The 14510-nt window shown below is 44.6% G+C and overlaps 1 protein-coding gene across 1 annotated transcript in view; it reads left to right on the forward strand.

Annotated features, from left to right (window-relative positions):
- SMARCA2 (SWI/SNF related, matrix associated, actin dependent regulator of chromatin, subfamily a, member 2) overlaps window positions 1–14510 on the forward strand; it is a 171003-nt gene that overhangs the window by 31999 nt on the left and 124494 nt on the right. The window contains exons 6-9 of the mRNA XM_040620135.1: window positions 7186–7312; window positions 9240–9413; window positions 10499–10672; window positions 12981–13151. Of these exons, the coding sequence (XP_040476069.1) occupies window positions 7186–7312; window positions 9240–9413; window positions 10499–10672; window positions 12981–13151 (646 nt within the window). The remainder of the gene's footprint in view (window positions 1–7185; window positions 7313–9239; window positions 9414–10498; window positions 10673–12980; window positions 13152–14510) is intronic.

The raw sequence follows: 14510 nt of genomic DNA on the forward strand, positions 1-14510 counted from the left end.
CCCGAGAAAGGGGTCCTCTCACCCTTAGCCTTGCCGTGTCTTGCTGTGGTTTGCATGGTATCTCCCAGCGAGGGCTCTGACCTGGCTGGATGTTGCGCGTGTCCTGCCAGCCAGACCTTTAGGTTAATGACACATCTCATGACACTAAATCATACTTAGTGGCTCGGTATAATATATTCTTCATTGTAATTTGTGCATTTGTGGGTCTACTGTTTGGTCAACCTTCGGGGTGAGCTGTCTTCACGCAGGGTCCACATTTAAACTCTTACTCCAGAAACTTAATTTTCGCCCAATTTGGCCCATTCGTCGACATCAGTGGTTGGCAAACCTTTTCTGTCAAAGGCCAGGTGGTAAACGTTTTACCCTTTGCAGGCCCATAGCAAAGGTCCCTCAGCTGTGCCCTTACAGTGCGAGAGTATATCCACAGATAATAATGGGCCAGCCATGTTCCAATAAAACTTTATTTGCAAAAACGGGCTGTGGACAGCCTGGAGTTAGCAGACCCTTCAGGTAAGTAAATGGTTAATGTCAACCAAAAAGAGAGTCCATAAGTAAGGAGTCAAGTTAAAACAAGACTAAGATCACGGTCTCTGGAGTTGGCCAGGAATGCGGGCTCTGTCGCCTCCCAGCTGTGTTACCTTGGTCAAGTTACATCTCTTCTTTTTTTAAGATTTTATTTATTTATTTACTTGAGAGAGAGGGAGAGAGAGTATGTGAGCGGGGCGGAGGGGTAGAGGGAAAGGGAGAGAGAATCCCAAGCAGACTCCCCACTGAGTGTGGAGCCTGACGTGGGGCTCAGTCCCATGACCCTGAGATCACGACCTGAGCTGAAATCAAGAGTCAGACCCTTAGCCAACTGAGCCACCCAGGCACCCCAAGTTACATCTCTTTTCTGTGACTCAATTTCCTCATATGTTAAAAGAGGGGGTTATAGTACCTCTTGTAGGGGGAAGATAAAATGAGACAAAGACTTTCAGTGCATATCAGCTATTATTACTTCCCAATTATTGTTTCATTCAAAAGAAAATGAAAGTTTAGAAGTTATAGGGAATGTTAGTAAATAACACCTAGGCTCCCTTTAAAGACTTACCTTGGTCTTTGTTGAAAACCACATGACTTGTTATTAGATTAAAATGCTAACTTGCCAGCTTTGCAAGCGACTCTGTGGAAGAAATCGCAGTAACTCGCCATTTAATGTGTGTAGCTTTTTGGATGAAGAGTAGAGCTTTGCTCTTATTACTATGACTGATCCTCGATGAAGAGCTTTTAGATTGCTGTTTCCCGCGTTTTATGTACCCCAGAGAGCTAGACATGCTTCGTCTGTTGGCATAGCAGTGCTGATAGGCAGACCACTGCAAGGTACGAAGTCAGATGTCAGCACTGTATTCTCATTAGGGACAGAAGAACTTTATTCGTACGCAGTTCTTTCTTTATGTTGCTACTGAATAGAAAAACCGTCAAAAGTATTTCTTTTAAAAGATTTATTTATTTAAGAGAGAGAGAGACAGCACACCCGAAAGTGGGGAGAGGGGTAGCAGAGCCCAATGTGACACAGGGCTCGCTCTCATGACCCTGACAACATGACCTGAGCCAACAGCAAGAGTCGGCCACTTCCCTGACCGAGCTACCCGGGTCCCCCACAGGTACTTTTTAAAAAGACAGTAAATGGGATAGAGGGGTATCGTTTAATTACTCTAAAATTCTGACTTCCTAAGAACTAACATTTTTTCCCCTTCCCTGAACGCGCAAACCTACCAATACCGTTGTCACATCATGCGAATGACATTCGTAACAAAGACGCTCTCTATACCTAGGAACACACCTGGACTTTTTTTCCTTATTCAGCCTGTGTTGGGGGGGGGGTGTATGTGTGTGCATGTATTTTACCGACACCTAAATTTTCTTCCTCAATTTTACCAGAACTTCATTTGCAGGCCTTTCTAGTCATGAGCCTCTTTTAGCCCCTTTTTCAGAAGTGGTCTTAACGGATGGTCTCCCAAAGTACACAGTACTAAATGGTACAAAGTAGCCTGTTCCGGGGTGTGAAACGCTTTGGTCCTCCCGTCTCATATCAATAAGAAAAAGTACAGGTGTCACTATCTTTTAAATTACAAGCCCTGCAGAATGTGGTGTAATGGCTATTTTTCATATTATTATCATTGCTTGATACACGTCTCCTCTTCCGTAAAGCCGCATGGCTTCTGAAACCATCGTTCTGGCAACCCTGGGTGCAAAAAGCTGGTGGGGACTTTGGACTTGAACTTTCCCACGGCCATCTTGAGAAGAAGCATAGGTTTCCACTGGCAGCCTTGCTTTTATCTCTTATCTTCCTTGGTTGGAGAGCGATAGCTGACTTCTCTCTATGGAGATAAATTTTCAGCTGCAGAGATTAGGTTACACTTATCCTTTAGAAAGGGTTAGACCAAGTGCTGTAGACTCTTGTAAGAGACAGCAAAGGAACTCTTCCTTTTGTCCCTCGTTGACAGAATGGCTCACTCATCTTTAGCACCAATAACTGGAAGGGTCCAGTGTATCCTTATCTTCTGATTGAGTATTTGAGCAAGGTCTAAGAAAAAAGAAAAACTCTTTTATAATTTTATAAACTTGGTTGGAGCAGAAATCATCTGTCAGAAACTAACAGATGTTCATGTCTCTGACCATTGTAATATCACTTACCTCATCTACGAAAATTGAAAGGAAGTTGTCAGAATCTCAGATTTCTTTCTAACTTTTAAGACATTTGGCTGTTTCTCTTGTTCATCATAAAATCAGAATTTTGACAAATTGACCGTCTTTATTCGGCGAGAGCATAAATAAGTTTCTGCCTGTGAACGCTTTGCCTCAGATCCGCACAAGCTTCGCCGTTAAAACATTTTGTTCCCATTTAAATTGTTAAATTGGATCCTTTTCTTTTTGACCATCTTTCTCTTAATGATGGAACTGACGGCCCTTTTCTGTAGTAAGTGTCGAAGAGACATTTCCAGTGCCTTTTTCCCCTGGTCTTCCTGGCACACTTCCCTTGCCCTGTCAGTGTACCTAGCCTCAGTTGTTCCATTCCGAGGTAGATCCTTGGGCAGAAGTGCTCCGGGTTGTCACGTTAGCATGCAAACTGATTCCACAAGTGTCTGCGTGGAACACGCACCTGGCACTCCGAGGAGTGTATCTGAGAAGAGCCCCTCTGCGTCCTGCGTCCTGCCAGCCGTGTTCGGGATCGCTTCGGGGGTCAGCACGGACACGGTGGCGCCCCTTGCTTCAGGAAGCAAGCTTAGTCTGCTTGGCCTGCTTTTTTGTCCTTCCCTGCTCCCCACTGCAACCCTGAAATTCCTTCTCAAAAATTACCAAGGGCCGTTTTATCTGCAGAGTTGCAAAAAGTCAGTCTCCCTCTCTCTCCCCCTCTCTCTTTTTTTTTAAAGTGTCACTCAGCTTCTTGAAGGAGCAAAATGTACCAGTGTCATTTTCTGTTCAAATAACTCTCCTACAGGAATCATAAACTTCTCCTCTGGACCTGAACAAATATTCTGTTACCTTTAATGGAACTCTTTTTCTTGCCGGAACAGTAACCCCTCTTGATTTACTGTTCAATCCGTATGAAAAACCTGAGTGACCTAATTCTGCTTCAATTTTCTGTGCTCATGAGGACACTAAATGTGTCTCCTGCAGTCATGCAGTATTACTTGTGTTGTTGTTTCTGGAAGTTTAGAATCCTGAATCTCTTTATCGGACTACCTGCTGAATCCCATTGATGGGGAGATGAAATTGTCTGGAGAGGAGCATTATTTAAAATGAAGATTTCTATTAACAATGACAACAACCACTGCAAGGAGATAAAATTTTCTGCATTAAAAGAGCCCCTCCTGTACCCTCACTACCCACCTACCATGTGCCGAATCGAATGCATATAATTTTACTCTGGATTCCGCCTTTCCTATTCTATAGTTTAAATGTCTGCACTTTGCACTTCTTGCCTCCCTTTCGTAAAAGAAAGATTCTTTTGTGCCAGGAAAGCTGAGATTCACTGACAAATTACTAGGCCCTTTGGAGAAGCAGACTTTTCTGGAAGAAGTGCCCCCACCCCCAGCCGGCTCCCACCTACTCCGAGGCTCCATCTGCCCCCAGCCCCTGCCTCCCTACCTCCCTCCATCCTCTCTCAGTCAGTGTGATTTAATCTCTGTACTCTCAGCCTCGTTGTCCTAAGTTTATTTGTTTAGTTCTATTTCCACAGACCTTTAGAAGATTAAGGAAAAGCAGCTATGCCTCTAATTTCGCACCTGACCCACTTGGTCAAAGAGAGGAAACCAGAATACCAAGGGATGGTTGGAGTGCTGGGATATTTAAATGAAAAAGGTCTGCCATAAATCTAGAACCTAGGAAGCAGCCTGACCAAATCGCTGGCCCTCAGCTACCCAGCTGTAAATATTTAATTTTCCTGTACTGTGGCCTTCATTCTACATGAGTAAAGTTCAGTTTAAGGATTTTTTTTTTCCATTTTAATTACGCATTTGAAAAAAAACAGGTTTTTCTATCAATATTGTAGTTAAGATGCATCATCTTGGCTATATTTGGAGATTTTTGGTTATGTCACTTTTAAAAACTGAATTGGACAAATGAAATGGACCTTTGTTCCTACAATAAAAAATAAAAAAACCATGATAATCATCCCTTGAGTATCGATAGTAATAGGAATGTGAAAGAATGTTGAGTAAGTCTGAACAATTTGGTCAAAAGAGTAAAATGGCAGAAGTTTATTATTTTCTATTTTATTTATTTTATTTTTATTTTATTTTTATATATCAAAACTGATGGAAGTTTATTGTTGTTGTTTGCCCTCACAAATGTTCGGTCTGTTGCAAAGTTAAACCACTTAAAGGTGTGATTGCTTGTGTTGGTACATACGGCTGAAAAAACAGCATGATAACAATGACATTACTAATAGCACATCATGATGATAAATCATTCAGTAAATCAGAATTAATAACATGTGTGTACCAAATAAGATAGGAATCTGTCATAATATTGTTTCCAGTGAAGTCAGTGGGAAAAAAAAGATGCCTTTCTCTTACTATCATTTTTGAAGTTTTGAAAAAAATGACATTTCCCTCTACCAGAGAAAACAGCTGTAAGTTTTGTTTTGTTTTTTTTAAAAAACACTCATTTTGATATTCGGGTTAAATGAAGTATTAAGGTATTTTGTGACATCTAGGTAGAGAAGACTTTACTTTTCCATGTTAACACACAGCATCGTAAAGGCTGACAAAAACCATAATACAAATTTTTATTTATTTATTTATTTTACTTTTTCTTTTTTTTTTTTAAGATTTTATTTTTTAGTCGTCTGTACACCCAACATGGGGCTTGAACTCACAACCCTGAAATCAAGAGTTGCACCACGTTCCACCAACCGAGCCAGCCAGGCGCTCCGCATAATACGAATTTTTGCAAAAATCTTTATCAGCTTTTATAGTCGAGGTCCAGAAAAGCCACGGTAGAAAGTGTATATTAATTATCTACGGTGTCTCCACCGGTGTCAGGCAAATGAGGGCTCCTGTGTGGGCTCCCTCCTTTACTAGCTCTGTGAGGTCTGCCTGTTTCTTGATGTCTCCAAGCCTGAATTTTCTCATCAGTAAGATGGGACCATTATTAGCATTTACCTTGTAGGTGTGTGTGTGTGTGTGTGTGTGTGTGTGTGAGAGACAGAAAGAGAGAAACAGAGACAGAGAGAAGGAGGGAGGGAGGAAGAAAGAATTAAAGAAAATCATGCTTTAGGGGTGCCTGGGTGGCTCAGTTGTTAAGTGTCTGCCTTTGGCTCAGGTCATGATCCCAGGGTCCTGGAATTGAGCCCCGCATCGGGCTCCCTGCTCAGCTGGAAGCCTGCTTCTCCTCCTCCCACTCCCCCTGCTTGTGTTCCTTCTCTCACTGTCTCTGTCAAATAAGTAAATAAAAAATCTTTTTAAAAAAATTGTGCATTAGATACACCTTAGTGTAGTTAACGTGAACTTAGTTTAACTTACTACCTATTAGGGGCGCCTGGGTGGCTCAGTTGTTAAGCGTCTGCCTTCGGCTCAGGGTGTGATCCCGGCATTCTGGGATCGAGCCCCACATCAGGCTCCTCTGCTGGGAGCCTGCTTCTTCCTCTCCCACTCCCCCTGCTTGTGTTCCCTCTCTCGCTGGCTGTCTCTCTCTCTCAAATAAATAAAATCTTTAAAAAAAAAAAACAACTTACTACCTTTTACTATTCTTCGTGAAGTCTATTCCAGCACACTCCTGCCGCAAATTTGGAGGGAGGTAGTTCTAAACATAGATTTAAATGGCGTGTAACTATTTGTAAGGATAGGATCCAGGCGAACCCTGAAGCCAGTTTATATGGGTAACGGTGAAAGTATCCCAAGTGAATGAAGAAAGTGGGATGTCTTTTCTCTTCTGTTCTGCCTTTATTATGAAAAAGGGCCTGCAGTTATATTTTTGAGGCTGTCTGAGATGAGAATCCCCAGCGATCTTTTTCTAGAAATTCATAGTTTTTAAGCACTGTTACTTTACCGCCTCCTGCTACCCCAAGCCTGATTTTTAAAAATGCCTAATTTGCCTCTTCTTTTCTCAGACGAGCCCTGCTCACAGAGGAAGTGGTTGTGGTTGGCAGGGCTCTCTCTGAATGTTTTGGGTTGGCTGATTGCTGTGGCCTCAGCAGCACCTAAAACTGCTCCTGTTCACTCAGCTTTAATGGCTCTTGTCATCAGCATCTTGGCAAGGAGGGCAAATGGCCTGGTTGCCTGGGACAGAACTAGAACTTAGGAAGAAAACTTGTCTCAGCTCTGCGCTCTGGCTGGCTGGGCGTTTGGGAGCGAATCCCATGGTCCCGTCTCTCGTTTTCCCTCTGTTCACGGTGAGCTCTGGCACTTGACTTCCCTCCTAGATGTATCCTGAGCCCCTCTCTTTCTGGGTGTGAGAGAGAGGTTGATGAAGAAGGCCAGAGTGTTTGGTAACACGTAGCACCTGTCTGCATTCACGCAGAGGTAGCTTTTCTCTGTTTCACATCAGAAACTCTAGTTGGGTGTCAGAAATTGGCCAACCGGCGACATCTGGAATGTGTCTTGCCAGGAACTGAGACCTGAAGGTTATTGTTTATCATTAAGGCTAAATCGTAATGTCTATTTCCGCCTCCCAGTTCCCTCATTTCATTGTCTCCTCTAGGCTCCAGGCTCGCATAGCTCATAGGATACAAGAACTGGAAAATCTGCCTGGCTCTTTGCCACCAGATTTACGAACCAAAGCGACCGTGGAACTGAAAGCGCTTCGGCTACTCAATTTCCAGCGTCAGGTAATACCTTTTCCCCAGCGACTCTGAGATGTAGGAAATAAATGGAAATCTGTTCAATATTGTTATAAAGATATAAACTTAGTAAAATAGTGTGTCTTTTAGCCCGGCCGCGTTGAACTAAAAGGAACGAAGATGAGTTGCTTATTATTATTATTATTTTGCTTCTGTATATCAGAGACATTTTTTTTCTCCTATATTATGGTTTCCAAAGTCAGAGTAATGGCATTTTGTTACCGTGGATGAAACCTCGAGAACAAATGGGATAGCTTGCCTTTACGACTGCGAAGAGAAACAAGAAAGCGGGAGAGCGGAATCAGAGCCTCTTTTGTAAACACAAATGTAAAATCCTCGCCATGACTTCGAAAATAATTTTAACAAATATGATAGCCACTCTACTAAATGAATAGCTCATCATTTATAGAAATACATAGAACTGTTTGACCCCATTAGACCCCCACGTGGTGACTGACCAGTGGACGATTATCTCTTGTTCTTGCTATGGCTCTTAGTAGTCGCTGATGAATAAAAGCTGGCATGATGATCTGTTTTATCATCGCTCAATGACTAGTGAAACAAAGGAGAGCTCCTTTTTACGTCGGTGAGTTTTGCTTTGTGGACCCGAAAGGTGCAGGTCTCCCGGTCTGCACGCTGCCTCATTTAGCCAAAGGGGAAGAAGAAGGAGTGCTCCTCAGGCAGGGGGGCTGACCTGGGGAAAGTCTCGGGGCATGCAAAATGAATTATTAATGAATGAAAGTAGTTTGGAAGAATTGAATTGCATGACTCGGTCTGTTGCAGGATGTGACTGAAATCACAAAGCCACCCCACTCGCTGCTGTCCTCTGACCCTGGGAGTACACCTGCCCTCTTGGTTATAATGTCACAAGAGGACATCCGTGGTGTTGGGGAGCTAGCTGGCCGTAGCTCTGTGGGAGCAGATTTCAGCTGAAAGCCAAAAAGAAAGAAAATAAAAGGCTCCGAGTCCCATTCACTTCCTTTCTTATAGGTGACGTCATACAATGCATTGCTTGGTACGGTATTGTTAAATGATTAATAACCAAGTATATTTTCACAAATGAGATTATATTCAGATTCGCTTCACTCTGCTGCATTCTTACCTGATTCTGATTTTTTGCTCGATATTGTAGAAAAATCCATGATCTCTGAAGTTTCCCAGTGAATTAACTGCAATGGATGGCTGATCTGAGATTCAATTGAATTATTATTTTAGTGTATATTCCCAACCCCACCCCCGGCTATCACCCACACATAACGTACAGCATGGATAAGACGTCACATTGATGATAATCTAAAGAAAGTCCCTGATCTGGTGTGAAGTCTAAATATCTTGAAGAATGTCATCATGGGGAGTGGGAGGAAGCCAACACCAGTATTTCCCATCTTTTATATGAGGATGAACACTGAATTAATATTGTCTGAATACCGACTTTACATGCACAGGAAGTCGTTTTTCCTCTTTTTTGCAGAGCATCATTAAAGTTAATCTTTAGACACAAAGAGAATGTTAGTATGGCACTTAAAATGAAGTAAAATATTTGAAAAGCTCATTAACTAATTAATATCATTAGAATAATTAAGCAGAATGAATTTATTTAAAACCCAAGACAGCGTCTGCTTTTTTTCAGTGTTACAGTGCTGTAAGGTTTGTTTGTTTTTTGTTTTTTTTTTCTTAATCTGAATGGCTTGGAAGGAAAACTTGTGCCATCTTTGAAAATACCACCTAAATTTGGTGGTATTTAGTCCCTTCATTTACAAAAAGGCCCTTCATTTACAAAAAGGCCAACTGTGGTGGCAAACCTTGCAGAGTCCTCCGTCTGCCCCTACTAACTGGGAGCTGGAGCGGGGCAGGGCCCAGGAGCCCGGCCTGCGTCTGGGGAGGCTCTCCCAACTGCTCTCTCTTCCCTTGACAGCTGAGACAGGAGGTGGTGGCCTGCATGCGACGGGACACGACCCTGGAGACAGCCCTCAACTCCAAAGCCTACAAACGGAGCAAGCGGCAGACCCTGCGGGAGGCCCGCATGACGGAGAAACTGGAGAAGCAGCAGAAGATCGAGCAGGAGAGGAAGCGCCGGCAGAAGCACCAGGTACCAAGGGGTGAACTGTGCGCCCCCACGTTGGCAGAGACACCTGACCGAGCCCTCAGATGGAGTCAGGAGGACTGGAGAACGTATTGGGCGGTGGGGACATCGCAGAGCGGGAAGCTTCCCTGGAGCTCCCGTGGGCCGACCGCCCCATGGAAGGGGCGGGGAAACAGGCCATGCCAGGGACGTGGGTGCCTGCCCATGGCCTCCTGCGGCGGGGAGGAGGTGGAGGACCCTGCTTTCTGGATACCAGGCAGGTGTCCTCCCCATCATCCCACCTGCACTGCCCGCTGGCTGGGCACGGCCGCATTGCCTGGGGCAAAATCCTCAGGCGCGGGAACTTGGAAAAGGAAGGAAGAGAGCAGACGGTTATTTTTATAGCAAATATAAATACAGTCTCCTGGGCTTTTCCAGGGCCCAGTTGGAGGTTTCATAGGGGCAGATGTTTTAAAACATTCCTCTCTAGGTGTTTGGAAGTATTTTGATGGAGGATTTGATTTTGTGTTACAGTCCCATACCTCGTGTTTGTTTTCCTGTGCTTCATCGAGTGCCCCACATTAGCTTCACTCTGAAAAATGTTAGATGTTCGTTGGTGCACGTTTCCTCTCCTGTATTTAAAAAATCGATCCCAATTATGTGCAGCGATTTTAGCTGCCCCTCCACCTTACTTCGAATCACGGTGCTAAGCCATTTGATTTAGAGCAGAAGAGGCATTACTTTTATAACCTGGTTCTCCCTGGAAATATCCGCCTCCCTCGGGTTGATTGGAGGGTGATTTTCTTTCAGTTTTATCCTCGCCCATTTTGCAGGCTTCTGTCCGTCCTAGATCTTGCTGTTTTCACGAGCCTGTACACTTGAGGTCCTAGAGACTTCTCTTCCACAAGCTGGAGCCTTCGAGAGGCTGGTTTTCCCACCAGCCCCAGAGCCCGCAGCTCAGCTACCAAGAGACATCCCAGGGCACCTGCCTCACAGAAGATTCTAGTCTTCCCACTGTTGTGAAATGCTCACGGAGCGTTTTCTCGGGCTCCACGGAAACCTCAGTAGTCGACTTTAAGTATCCTTTTTCCTCCTCCCTTCGGGTCCTGTAGGAATACCTGAACAGCATTTTGCAGCATGCGAAAGATTTTAAAGAGTACCATCGGTCTGTGGCCGGCAAGATCCAGAAGTTGTCCAAAGCAGTGGCAACCTGGCACGCCAACACTGAAAGAGAGCAGAAGAAAGAGACGGAGCGGATCGAAAAGGAGAGAATGCGGAGACTGATGGTAAGGAGCTCACCTGTGGGGACCCCAGGCAGCGGGGTCCACGCATGCACCTGTATTGAGAATGTTAAATATGCCATATCAAGAGTGGGTAAAAGGGGCTCGTCAAATATATGAACACGCCCCTTTGCATATGGATGGAGTAGAAACATCTCCTTCCTGAACGATGCATGCCACAAACCCAGGGCCACAGCTGATAGATATGTAAGATCTCCGTGGCCTGGGGTGGCCTTGCTTCTCCCATCGAGGAAGGTACTACAGTTTGCAGGAAGTTTAACAGCCAGATCTGGAACGATGGATATGATCTTTCTTTTAAAAATATCGCCTCTTTGAGACTAATGACATAAGTTGTTTTGAGTGAATGTGTCATTAACTCGTGTCTTGGACTCGAAGAAGGTCTGTTTCTTGAAGCTGCTGGTGCTTATCCTTTTTTTAAAATGGTAGAAATTTCTCCCTTCTAGTGTAAAAAGTGATTTTTAAGTTAATTTGGAAATGTTACTTTTTGCGTTATGGCTCTGTTATTGTCAAAGGCTATTCATGGATCATTACCTTGGTGCTGTTATTTTTTAATGGGGGTAGATAAATACAGAAGGAATTGGTTTACATCATTGGCCTGGGTATCTGGTTTTATTGGCCATTCATTTTTGGAATGGGACCTCAGAGCACACTGTGGATTTTAGAAAAGCGTGTGTGATCTATAACGATAGGAGACCTGCACATTCCTATCTGGGACATAATGCCGGAGTATGGGATGGAGATGAAATCGTTGTCCTTGGCCCGTAGTTACGTCCCTGGAAAATTCCAAGTGACACTCTCTTCTTTGGTGGTATTATGGTTTGCATTTTGTTTTCATTACCTTTTTTGGATTCCAGAGAGTAAACACTTTTAAAAGGCTCTGCGTCCAGGTACTGCTAAATCTTACGTCTTCTCCCACCCCCCTCTCCTTTTTTCGGGAAGGAGAAGCCCGTCCACGAGATTTCTCCCCAGCGAGGGGGGCCATTTTATGCGATCTGAGCAGCAAGCGGTCAGATTTGTCTCATTCAGCTGGAGTGAAACTATATTAGAACTTCAGTAACAGATTGGCTTGACACTAATGATTAGGCATTTGCAAATCATTAATTTTTGCAATTAAATGATGGAATATACAGATAACAGAGAAACTGAAGTTTTTTATCACTCTTTCTTCAAGTGAGATCAACCATAACCAAAAGCAATTAGAGTTATAATAGCATTTGAAGTCCATGCTCACCCACGGGGCAGACAGCAGCTAGACTGAGTGATAAAACTGCTGTCACTCGGGAGAGGCTGGAGTGACGCCCCTGGACTGAAGAGCCTCAGCTTTGCTGCAGCGCGGGGTCCCCTTGGGGACTCGTGACATGTCCCTGGTAGCCTACATCACACGAGGAAAATATGTGGAGGTGTCCTTTTATTGGGACGTATAGAAGAGACTTGTCCTGAAATGGCTCCGAGTACATCAGAGTTTTCATGGCATTTAACCTCCTAATGTTGCTTAATGGGTGATAGAGGCGGGAATTACTATATCTGTTTTATTATCAGCAGTATCGGACTCCAGGTGCCACGTGCCTCGCCTGCAGTCACCTCGGCCCCCGTGCCGTGCCGATTCGTGACCAAAATCCCCCCAGATTTGACCTTTCCTATCAACCACCACATTTATAATGCTTTTACATGTAAGAAGTTACACTTGTCAAAGTCCACTGGAGTCTTCGCCCTGAGAAGTGCTTATTGAAATGTTGCCAAACGAAACGATAGCATGTCTGGAACTGGCCACAGGACAGTGCAGTTTGGGATTGGGAAGAGGGGTTGTGGGAAGGGTAGCCATGAGACGGGAGTCATCGTGAGTTCATTTCAGTTGCTTGGTGTTGGTTATATGAGAGACTATAGTCTTCTGTCTACTTTGGGTTGTTCTTGAAAATTTCCATGCTTCCAAGTGAAGGATACACTTCGGATGGTGAATTGTCAAATTTTCACATCTTTTTTTTTTTTTCGTGTGCAAAGAAACCTAGAAAAACACAGAGCTGAGTCAAAGTGCTTGCCACACTGGGTAAATAGTGTGGTTTTGGGTCCTGACTTTGCCCCAGAGCCCGTGTCCTGGGACTTGGGGGTGAGGTGGGCATCGTGTCCCAGGCACCCCCCCATCCCGGACTGTGCATGGTCAGTCCCGCAGCCTGGATCATTCCATTCACTGTGCTCCCCACTAGTCAGAGTTCAGACGGTGATGGGGAGCGCTGAGTGGAAATTGGAGTTCGCACATCTTTACTGGGCTCTGATCATGTCCGTCTTTCCTTAATAGGCCGAAGATGAAGAGGGCTATAGAAAACTGATCGATCAAAAGAAAGACAGGCGTTTAGCTTACCTCCTGCAGCAGACCGATGAGTATGTGGCCAACCTGACCAACCTGGTGTGGGAGCACAAGCAAGCCCAAGCAGCCAAAGAGAAGAAGAAGAGGAGGAGGAGGAAGAAGGTAAGCACCCTAATGGCGGCGGCCAAGATGACTGAGTTGCAAAAAATGCTTAACCCCGTGGGCACGGCGTGAGGGAGGGGACCAGGCACGCCAGACGGGATGTTGGAGGGGAGCATGTAATGGGTGGGAAGTACCGAACTGAAACAGCTCAGTCCGTATTTTCCTTGTTTCATACTGTGTTTCAAATGAAGTGTACACGGTCAGTAGAAAAAGGAAAAACGTTGGAAAAGGAAAAACGTTGGCACACGTGTGTGCATTGCTTGAGGTTAATACCAGTGTGGTAGGGCCATGACAATGGAGCAGAAAAGGCAAAGTGCAGTTGGAGGGAACCCGAGGAAGCTGTGAGGGAGGGCTTTGGGGTACTTCCAGAACCTGCTTGAGCCTGTTTGTTCCGACGGGGAGCAATGCCCAAATGCCCATTCAGTGCAGCTGCCCCGCTGTGGTGCTGAGGTGAGTGGGCAGGCCAGGGTTTTAGGTCATTACAGAGACAGTTTTATGTAAAATAGAACCTAATCAGCGTGGAAAGGGAAGGATAAGATTGAGAATCTCTGCTCTGCGGCTGTTCTATCTCGATGCGGGTGTAAACTGCTCGCGTAGACTTGTGAAGGTAGAGCCTCTGTGAAGCTTGAGGTTTAGCTCTTGGTGCGCAGTTTGTTTTCATGGCGGATCCTGATTGGCCTGGACGCCCACGACCACCGGAAACAGGAAGTCTTCCTCACGGCCGTGAGGATTGAGGTTGGGTGGCGTTTCATCATGTATTCTCTGCACTGAATCGCTGAACAAAATGTTGTTCAAAAAATAATTAATTTCATGGCTCCTGAATTCTCATACCTGCTTTGTAATTAAGGAGGAGGGAAAAGTGATGGAGAAGGCCCTCCTTGCCCCCGACTCCTTCCGTAGCACATAGCTTCCTGCATTGTGGGGATGAACGAGGGATGACTCAGGGCTTGGATTTAGATGTTTCGTCGGTGAGAAAGACCTCATTTTCTTGTCAAGGTAGCTTACAGACTTTGCAGAATTCCAGCTCCCAATTTCTGACTTAAAAGGACGTGTTCAGAGTCAGGGAAGAGCACGCAGGCAAACAGGTAGGATTCTGTAACGTTCCACAAGGGGACCCTGTGAGATGACGATTTTCGTTTTTCCCAAAGCCAAGGTGTATTTCACAGAGGTTACCACAAAAAGTTCAAATTCTACTTTTTGTGTGTGATTAAAAGCTGATGGCCCAGATTTGTGCTTCTGGCTTATAATTAATAGATTCCTGTCACGATATTAGATTGTTATATCATCGTCGGCAAAGAAAGATATATCACTGAGTGATAGTGATTATGCCTGTATTTTCGTGTTAATCTGTACAGAGCA

This window comes from Ursus maritimus, unplaced genomic scaffold (assembly GCF_017311325.1).
Source record: "Ursus maritimus isolate PB19 unplaced genomic scaffold, ASM1731132v1 scaffold_34, whole genome shotgun sequence".
Lineage (NCBI taxonomy): Eukaryota > Metazoa > Chordata > Mammalia > Carnivora > Ursidae > Ursus > Ursus maritimus.